Below are 9997 nucleotides of genomic sequence, written 5' to 3'. Positions count from 1 at the left end.
TCTCTTAACATGTTCAAAGCTTGAGTGACAATTGAATTTATGCACGGAGTCGTACCCTCGAACACTTTCTTATTACGAGCTTTCCACAAAAACCAACTCGTATAAACTCTCAAGTGTATAGTAGTCTCATCCTCATCTCCCAACAACCAACTTACCAAACTAGTCTGAAAAGTTTCAACACCATCTAGCCGAATCAACAAAGGTCGACTACTCCAAACTTCTCTAGCAATTCTACACTTGCGGAACAAGTGATCAATATCTTCGTCTTCTTCATCACATAATGGACATAGCTTGGATACTACGTGATTGAATCTTAGTGCTCTCTTCTTAGTAGGTAATGCATTATGGAGGAGTCTCCATAAAAAGAACTTCACTCTTGGCATTATATTTAGTTTCTTCCAAAACTGGTTCCAAGTGATACTCGATGGCAGTTCCGTATTATGTGAAGATGAAGGATTCGCTGTCTCGATTGTTTTATAAAGAGATTTAGTGGAGAAATTACCTTTCACCGTATGAATCCAGAATAATTTATCGGTTACACATCTTCCATTTAATGGTATTTGTAATATAGCACGAGCGGAAAGTTCATCGAATATATTCTCTATTAATTCCTTCTTCCAAGAACTTGAGGCATCAATTAAGTCCCTCACCAAGAATAAATTTGGGAGATCCATGTCTTCATATTATTGAATTCCTAGTTAGGAGAAAATAGAAATGATTTGACTAAGTTACTCAAACGATAATCACCATAATAATTTGCCAAATATTGGAGCCCAAAATGAATATTGTAAAATTATTAGGTCACCACCACTAAATTCTTTAAATGCACCCACCCCCATTAAGTCAATCCCGGTCAGTCAATCTGTATATGAGCGCAACCTAGTTCGATATGGGGGCGCACAACACCACCCGTATCATACGCCCAAAATCTTTAACCAATAGCGCTAAAATGCGCTGATCCACGACCAAATCCCACAATCTTTGTTTAAATCCGGTTTTCGAGTAAATTCACAAAGTCGGTATCAAACACACGTGTACATAAAACCGTAGTAGGGAACTTCTGAGGGTCCCACTTTATACTAAAATATGAGGCAGTTATACGTGACGCGACAATTTTGTCATATATTCCGTCACAGTTTTATGTCTATCTACTAAATTCTAAACCATTGACGAAGTGATTATTAAAGTAATCATTAGTTAATTTATTGATTAGGAATAATACTTTAATTAATTAGGTATTTGTATTTCTTTAATCAAGTAGTATGAAATTGGGTGTTTTTAAGAGAGAGAAACCCAGAAAAGGAAGAAGAAAACCGTGTTTTAAAGCGAAGAATCTGATCTGATCTTTTTGACCTAATAACTTATAGTTGTGATCTAGTTCTTACCTTATCTGAGGGGGTTTAATGTGAACAATCTTCAATATGATCGGAAGAAATTCGTCGAATTTAAAGGAGATTTAATTTAATGAGGTTTACATCTATGGATTTATTCTCGGTGAGTTCGCAAAATTGGGTGCAATTTTTTTTTTTTTTGTATATTTTTGATTTAATTAGGGGTTTAGTTCGTTTTTTTTAGGGTTTCGTGGGTCTACATGAACGGATCTTCCCGTCTTAATTTTAAGGGGTTTTTTTTTTTTTTTTGGCGGAAGTTAGCTGCATTTTTTTTGTTTTCTCTTCTATTATTTCAGATTCAATATGAAAAAGTAATCAATTTTTTCTATTATTTCAGGCTCAATATCAAATTTGTAGGTCAATTGGGGAAAACCCCCAAATTTGATTTCGTTGTCATGTTCAAAAAAGTCAACTTTCTATTTTTTCTTCGATTTCATCTAAATCCAGATAGGAAAACTCGCGACATCTGGGTTTCGTTTCCTACAATTTCTTCGATTTTGTGTGGCTTTGTTTCTCTGAAATTTAGGGTTGTCTGGAGAAATTTGAGCAATTTCATATGAATGATCTATAACCCTCATTTCTTCAACTTCAAATTAGTTGAGACTTCTTTTTCACCAAAAAAATGTGTGAAACTACTCAGTTTCTATCTTTCTTAGCTTGTTTATGGGTAGGTAAGCGATCTAATTCACCTTAAGAGGTTGAAGATCAAAGCTCATCAAAAAACCCTTAGGTTATTGTGTTAACTACCATAGTATTTGAAGGGGGACCCCTATTTGAAGATTTGCTTACTTGAAAGCTCTTAGGTTATTGCTATATTTCATTGATCTCTTTTGTTAATTTTTCATTTCTTTTCAGAAAATTTCCTGCTACCCAAAGTCCATGATGGAATCATGAACAGCTACTGAAACTTCAGATTGAAGCTTTTTTTCCCGGGTATGAGAATTCTTTTCAGAAATTGGACCTACCTATGTTGGTTAAGTTAATTAATCTCTTTAGTTGATTGTGGGTTCTTTTCTGCTTTTCATTTGAAGTAGTTAAGGAGGCATTCAAAGTTTGAACTTTTCTTCTTCTTCTGATTATATACTAGTGGTTTGCGAAATTGGTTTATGAAATTAAAGTTGTTTCTTTGCAGGTTATTGCATCCATTTTTTATGACATATCTTTCTCTTTAATTCTCTTTGTGCTTTCTCACTTTACTCTTGTTCTACTTTGATTTTGAATTACTTAAGTTCTTTATTTGCAGTTAAACATTCATGTATATAAAGGTTTGTAATCATCGGTTAATCTAAATGAAACAAAAATTAGGACGGAATATAAATATCTTAGAGAGAGAGAGATAAGACTTTTGGTACGGTGGGTTAAATGTCGTTTCGAAGTATCGTTCGTGATGTGAGAGATGGGTTTGGGAGTTTATCAAGACGGAGCTTTGAGGTGAGACTACCGGGACTTAAAAGCGGCAAGTCTAACGGAGTGCATGAGTTAGATGGTGATCCTCAAGTAATTCAGAATAGTTGTTGGGCTAGTCTTCCTCCAGAACTACTCCTTGATGTTTGCAAAAGGCTGGAAGAGAGTGAAAGTACGTGGCCTTCTCGGAAGAATGTTGTCGCTTGTGCTTCTGTTTGCAGGTCTTGGAGGGCAATGTGCAAGGAAATTGTTAAAAATCCAGAGTTCAGTGGGAAGCTTACCTTTCCTATTTCATTAAAGCAGGTGGGTCTTCTTATTCATCTCATATTTTTCCTCTTGAAAATGTTCCTTTGCCCACCCAATATCCAGGCTAATCCCGGGGCTGGATATGTGGCCGCATAAGACTTAGAGAGAGAATTTCTAAAGCCTGCCCCGCCACATAATCCTCCCGGGGTTCAGCCAGAATATTGGCTGGGCAAAGTATCACGGCTGTTTCCTCTACGCCACACAAGTTCATCACTTTTTTGACCTTTTCATGCATGAACAAATAGTTAATGTCATTAGAGACGACACTTGTTAAATCATGTGTTATCTGACTCTTGCAGCCAGGATCTCGTGATGGGACTATCCAATGCTTTATCAAGAGGGATAAATCTAAATTAACATACCACCTCTTTCTATGTCTTAGCCCTGGTAAGCGAAGATTCAATTGTAGTCACCTTGCATTTTCTTCCTATGACTCTACACCTAGTTTTCATATCACTTCTTTAGTTGACTCTGTTAAGATTACTACCTTACCAGCCATTTCATTTAAATTTTATTAGATTCGCTCTCATTTTATTCTTCAAATTCTTCAGCTTTGCTTGTTGAGAACGGGAAATTCCTTCTTTCTGCAAAGAGGACTAGGCGAACTACTTGCACCGAGTATGTCATCTCCATGCATGCGGATAACATATCAAGATCAAGTAGCACATATATCGGAAAACTCAGGTAACAGATAAAAATATGGCTCGATTCTCTACCTTTTTCTAATTTTAAAGTTCACTACTTACTCATTGTTTCTGATTACATCATAAACGTATTAGTTTGAAGTGAGACCTTTCAGCAATAGCGAGTTAGTAACAATATCACAGTTCTTACGTTCTTATAGTTTGAGTTAATCTTATTTTGTCTTTCATAAGTCAGAGCCTCATTATTCATACTTTCTGCTCCAGGTCTAATTTCCTTGGAACGAAATTCGTTATATATGACACACAACCTCCATATAGTGGATCCACGGTATCTGAACCAGGCAAAACAAGCCGAAGATTTTACTCGAAGAAAGTCTCTCCAAAAGTCCCAACAGGCAGCTATAGCATAGCTCAAGTCATGTACGAGCTTAATGTTCTAGGCACACGTGGTCCTCGACGAATGCAATGCATAATGCACTCCATCCCCGCGTCATCCCTTGATGTCGGTGGTACCGTCCCGGGCCAACCTGAGCTCCTCTCACGACCCCTTGAGGATTCATTTAGAAGCATATCTTTCTCGAAATCTATCGACAACTCCGTAGATTTCAGTAGTTCTCGATTTTCAGATATTGCAGGAGGTCGGATCGTGAATGAAGAGACTAAAGAAAGGCCACTGGTTCTGAAAAACAAAGCTCCACGATGGCACGAGCAGTTACAGTGTTGGTGCTTAAACTTTCGTGGACGAGTTACTGTTGCTTCTGTTAAAAACTTTCAGTTAATCGCCGCTCATCAGCCACCTGCTGCCGGTGCTGCATCTTCACAATCACAACCACCACCGCCACCAGATCACGATAAGGTTATACTACAATTTGGTAAAGTTGGGAAAGATATGTTCACTATGGATTACCGATACCCGTTATCTGCATTTCAAGCTTTTGCAATCTGCTTGAGTAGCTTCGACACGAAATTGGCCTGCGAGTAGAAGAAAAAAGCTCGAGAATGGTAAAAGAAAATATTCGAAGTGACAAAAACTTATTTATATGAATATAATCATAACAATATCGATCTTTGTAGTTGATGAATGGCAATCTCTTTCTCAGTAGGATTTAGTTAGGGTTTGAGAGGGTGATTAAGCTATTCATTTGTTGTATAAAAAAAACTCAGACCTTTCTTTATTGTTCTACAGAGATCTCCACTTGCTTGAATTCCATGTCAGAATCATTTCAGGGAAAGATATTCTTATTTCTTGTAATGATATCTTAGTGGGAAATATTTTCAAATACTATATGTTTTTCCACTAAGATGGCTGCTGAGGTAGTGCTAGTTGTTGCCCTTTTCATTGACTTGTACTCTTATTAGTTTGTTGGTTATGTTAAATAAATTGAAAAACAAAATATCTTGTAGTCGTAGCTTGTTTAATATTTACATTAATCAAATTGGTCGCATCTAGGTGATATTTTGGATCCACTTGCATCATGTTATTATTTCATGTCTTGATGGAAGATTAGGTTAAACTTATTTAATGGTACATGGATAATGAAGATATTGAAAAAGACGACCCATAAGAGTCAGATTCAGATAATATGGTTTAAATCAGCCTTAAATTCATTACTGAATCTCACAATTTAGCATATTAGGTTTCACAAAATAAGACCAACATTATCAACCCACAAATCTAGGGGTTTGCACCTTGAATTTCTGCTTTTCTTCCTTGGTGGAATGGGTACATCACAAGCACCCAAACGCTGAAAGTAGGCACAAGAACACCTCTGGATTAAGAGCAAATGATACGACGTTTTGGCTATCCTCTCTTGCTGCAAATAAATTGACTTTAAATACTCTATTTACGCGTTTATCTGGTCGGAATAAGAAGAAATTCTTTCCTTCAAGAAGCCCATGATACTTGGAATATCGCTCTGCATTATAACCCGACCATTTTCCATGTAGACTGCACCGTCTGCAAACTCGAGTTCTTCTAACCGGTGGGTCACCCACAAGGCTGTTACTTCTCTCGAGCCACCCAAAGAGTTCTTAACTGCGTTTATCACTCCAATCTGACTAGCAACAAGAGAAAATTTCTATCACTAGATGCCTATTAATCTCATAGTAAAAATTACTAATGAAAGAGTTACAGATACTTGTGTTATGTTACTAGCTTAGGAAAGCTAATAAAGTGTTTTTTTCCTAGATATAAATAAACATGCTAATAGCTAGGGGATGTTCCGGATTAGGTTCCGGCTCAAGCTTAGTAAATGTCGGGACTTTCTAGGTGGGGTCGTTGAGCCTTCACAAGGTAAAAGTCTGGTACTTGTTGGGTTTGTGCGAGATGACTAAAATGGAGACGATATCGGTAACCACTTCTACTGGGACTTGATCATCAGAAATAAACCCTACACTTTTTGGGGGAGTGTATTTATCTCATCAACGACACGGTTAAGACTGAACAGCTTTTACGTGACTTACCAGCTGACTTGGACCACGGAACAATCCAGTTATATTTCATGTGATACTAGTTCTAAAAGACCCAAGAAATAATCGGATATCAAAGGAGAACATGAGTTCTAAGTAATGGGATATTCAGAGAGAAGTAACGAAAGAAGAGATTGAGAATGGGTTAGCCGAAAAGACTGTAGAATGTTGAGGAAATACCTGATCATTTGCATCAAGAAATGTCGTAAGCTCATCTAATAGAAGAACTTCACATGATTCAGCTAAAGCCCCAGCAATCGCCACCCTCTGTTTCTGCCCTCCACTAAGAGTTTGAACCGGCCTCTGAGAAGTACAAAAGTAGGAAGTGATTTAATAAATGTATTACGAATTATGATATATAGATGTAGAAAGATCACAACCAACCTGCGTGTAGTCCGACATGCCTACCGCATCTAATGCCCTTTCTACTCTCGACTTAACTTCGTCATCAATAAGGTCGAATTTTCCAAGACCAAATGCAACATCAGCTTCTACTGTCGGCATCACTACCTGCAAAGTACAGTCAACTTGAGGGGTTCGACATTTCATTTCAGGCATTTCTGTCAGCATTCAGCATAGTCAAGTACCAAGCAGAGTCTAAGGCTTACAAACTAATCAAATTCAACACGGTTTTAAGTTTGACCTCTAAAAGCACAGTTACTCAAACATTTGATTAGAAGATGGAGAGATAAGTACATGAATAAAAGCAGGAGAGATGCTTCAACAGTTTCTAAAGCTGAGGACTCTAAGGTAAGCTTCCTAGACCCATCGTTTCCCTAAAAGTACTTTTAGCTCACACCAAAATATAAATACACAAACAAATACGTTTCGTAAAATCATTTCATACTTTTTGAATCAGTACTATTACTACCTACTAGTTCTTTAGAAGATTGCAAGTGAATCTCATGTGACGGGTATTCGCTTGCTATACAAATAATTAGGCAGAAGTCAAGAACTATCATTCACCATGCCCCGTAGTTCTCGTCACTCTATTTCTTTTCTTTTCTCTAAACTGTGACCAAAGTTGTCAATGAACCTCCAAAGCTTCAACTATTAAGTTAGCTAAACATCAACCAAGTTAAAACAATATGCAACGGGTCGAGGATCAAATTCTCCTTCCACTTTTGGGTCAAACACCCAAACATAGAGGAACTACTTCTCATTAAGCAATGAAAAGCTCTATTTCAAAGGACTAAATGAACAAAAATAATGCCATAATTAAGACAAAAAATTAAAGAAAAAGTTGAATTAAGAAAACAAGTAAAAAAAACAAACCTGGTGATCTGGGTTTTGGAAAACAAAGCTCTTGGGTTTTTTAACATACATAGTTCCATGAGTTGGATTCAATAGTCCAGCCAATACCTAAACTAAATTTCAATTTTTCAAAACATTAGCATTAGAAATCAAGGGTAGGTATCAAAATTCTCAAACAAAAACTGTGAAAATTAGATGAACCCTAATTAGTACCTTCAAAAGGGTAGATTTGCCACAACCATTTGGTCCAAGAAGCATCCACAATTGCCCAGAAGGTATAGTAATCGAACAATCTTGAAGAATTGGTACGAACTTTCCATGTTTCGTTGTAACTGAGTAACTCAAGTTTCTCCCTTCAATGGCGTAATTGGGGATGCCAAGATTCCTGGAGAATACAAAAACAAAATAAGAAAAAGGTGTGAAATTTAGGTAAAAATGTGGAATAGGGGATTAGGGTTTTCTTACTTGAGGGATGATGAGGTTGAGTGAAGAGGAGGAACATGAGAAGCAGAAATTCGAAATGGAGCTGAAGCAGAGAGCTTCATTGAATAACTTATCAACTGTGGAGAAAGGATTTCAGTATGGAGAGAGAGAGGGGCAAATAGCTATTTCCGGTAGGGGTGGGAATCGGTCTGGGTCGGGCCGGTCGGGTTCGTGTCATTCATCGGTTCAGACCGGTCGGGCTTTTAAACTCTCTGTCCATCGGGTTATTTAAAAAATCCTGTTCGAAATCCGTCAAATTTTTCGGATTTCTCGAGTATCGGGCGGTCGAGTACCAGGTTTTCATCAAAGTTTCAAAATATCTCGATCTAAATGACTAAAATATTTCTATTTCGATGGTACCGAAATTTCTATCGAAACTAAAATTTAATTAAGTTTCTCGGACTTCATCAAAAAAAAAAAAAAAAAAGAAAAAATTTACTTAGTCTCACATGGATGATTGATAAAAAGGAGAAAATTTTTTAGCACCATATAACTTCCACATGTCCTCAACAAAAAAAAAAAAATATAACTTCCACATGAAGCCAAACTAGTATACTTGCATGTTTCACTTAGCCTCACATCTAAAACTTATAAAAATAAGTAAACTTAGAACATGTTATAGACTACAAATGAAGGTATCATATGAGGTTAGGGCTTGTTAAAACAAGGTTTCTAATTGAAAACCCCCTTCATTAAGTTGTCCCGCTATGTTTTTTTCTAATGTTAGTTTCCAAGATTTCAATAGTTGAATGTAGTTTTCTGCATGAAACTCTAAATAGTTAGTACCTCTTTTTTTTTTTTTTTTTTTTTTTTTTGTTGAGAAAGAAAGAAAAGCGAAACTACAACAGGACCTCCTCCAGCGAAGTTGACGACGACCATGTGGATCGTACCATCTTCCTTCTACCCCATTTTGCGAGCTTATCTGCCTCTTTGTTGTTGTCCCTCGAGATGTGCCGGAAGGCTATGTAGTCGAAATTCTTCTTGAGTTTGCCAATTTCATCGAGGTGTTTCTCCGACTGCCAGTGAATCGTAGCTTTTTTGCTGTTAATTATGTTGATGAGGTTTTGGTTGTCACTTTGTATGAGTATCCTTTTAACTCGAAGTTGATCCGTCCATTGTAATGCTTTGAGTATGGCTAGGCATTCACATTCCTCCGAATTCTGTCCTCGTATATGGTCCGCCAGTGCTATCACGAAGTTGGAGTGTTCATCGGTCAAGACGCAACCATAGCCTGCCGGTTCCTGAGCCGTTGTGAAAGATGCATCTACTGTGACTGTCATATAAGGGCCTTCCGATGCTGTTTCCGTCTGTTCTATGTCCTTGTACGTTGTGAGTGAATGAGGCTTCATCGTTGCTATTGTGTTCTTTATCACTGTTACAGTCTGTAATGGGGTTTGATCCTTTCCTGCAAAAATCTTTTCACATCTTGCCTTCCAGATAAAGTAGATAATTTTCGCAAATAATATTATTTGTCCTTCATCTAAGTCTTTCCATTGAATGATCCATTCACCTAAGTGGTCAATCTTATCGGAATGTACATGAAATTGAAGCCATATTTGTCTAGCATAATCACATTTCAGGAGTATGTGAGCAATCGTTTCTACATCATTACAGTAGGTACATTTGGTGATATTGCCTATATATTTCCCAATTCTATCTCTAACCGGTAGACTATTTGTGCAGCATTTCCATAAGAATAATTTAATTCGGGGAATAGTTTTAAGATCCCAAATGAAGTTCCATTTTATCAATTCCATTTCCTGGTTATTTTGATTTTTTTGTCGTATAAAGTGGTACATAGATCGTATAGAGAAATTACCTGTTTTTGTCAGCGTCCATCTCATCTTGTCCTCGTGTGATTCCTGTAAGTTAATACTGAGAATAGCATTACATATAGTAGGTTCAAATATTTGCGTAATAGTTGTTTTGTTCCACTGGTTGTTAGTGATCAGTTGTGATACCCACTCCAACTTGCTATTTTGGTGATTCGCTATAGGCGGGGGATAGTTTGGAATCCAGAAGTCATTCCAAATGTTAACCTTAGTA

At 37.1% G+C, this 9997-nt stretch overlaps 3 protein-coding genes across 7 annotated transcripts; 1 reads left to right on the top strand and 2 right to left on the bottom strand.

The window, feature by feature from the left end:
* Nucleotides 1-888: 888 nt before the first annotated feature.
* LOC147569471 (tubby-like F-box protein 14) lies at nt 889-4950 on the top strand. Of its 5 annotated transcripts, XM_086655956.1 has the most exons (7): nt 1306-1494; nt 1729-2058; nt 2247-2324; nt 2635-3098; nt 3401-3488; nt 3653-3785; nt 4010-4950. In XM_086655956.1, the coding sequence occupies exons 4-7, from the start codon at nt 2754-2756 to the stop codon at nt 4725-4727; spliced, it is 1284 nt and encodes a 427-aa protein (XP_086512082.1). In that variant the 5' UTR covers nt 1306-1494; nt 1729-2058; nt 2247-2324; nt 2635-2753; the 3' UTR covers nt 4728-4950. The 5 variants fall into 5 exon arrangements, with proteins under 5 accessions (XP_086512081.1, XP_086512083.1, XP_086512084.1 ...); XM_086655955.1 differs by lacking the exon at nt 1729-2058 and having other exon boundaries at nt 889-1494; XM_086655958.1 differs by lacking the exon at nt 1729-2058 and having other exon boundaries at nt 1181-1494; nt 2290-2324.
* A 379-nt stretch (nt 4951-5329) lies between these two features.
* Nucleotides 5330-8148, bottom strand: ABCI10 (ABC transporter family protein). Its single transcript, XM_086655960.1, has 6 exons — nt 7934-8148; nt 7682-7853; nt 7490-7576; nt 6599-6724; nt 6395-6517; nt 5330-5799 (listed from the first exon to the last, which is right to left on the bottom strand). The coding sequence occupies exons 1-6, from the start codon at nt 8011-8013 to the stop codon at nt 5590-5592; spliced, it is 798 nt and encodes a 265-aa protein (XP_086512086.1). The 5' UTR covers nt 8014-8148; the 3' UTR covers nt 5330-5589.
* A 642-nt stretch (nt 8149-8790) lies between these two features.
* On the bottom strand, nt 8791-9708 carry LOC147569469 (uncharacterized). The gene has a single exon (XM_086662807.1). The coding sequence runs from the start codon at nt 9706-9708 to the stop codon at nt 8791-8793; it is 918 nt and encodes a 305-aa protein (XP_086518933.1).
* Nucleotides 9709-9997: the final 289 nt, after the last annotated feature.

Source organism: Eschscholzia californica, unplaced genomic scaffold, assembly GCF_041429995.1.
Source record: "Eschscholzia californica isolate CP2 unplaced genomic scaffold, dmEscCali1.0.p SCAF_1, whole genome shotgun sequence".
NCBI classification, from domain to species: domain Eukaryota; kingdom Viridiplantae; phylum Streptophyta; class Magnoliopsida; order Ranunculales; family Papaveraceae; genus Eschscholzia; species Eschscholzia californica.
The sequence above is the reverse complement of the archived record's forward strand: the minus strand, read 5'-3'. Positions and strand labels throughout refer to the sequence as shown.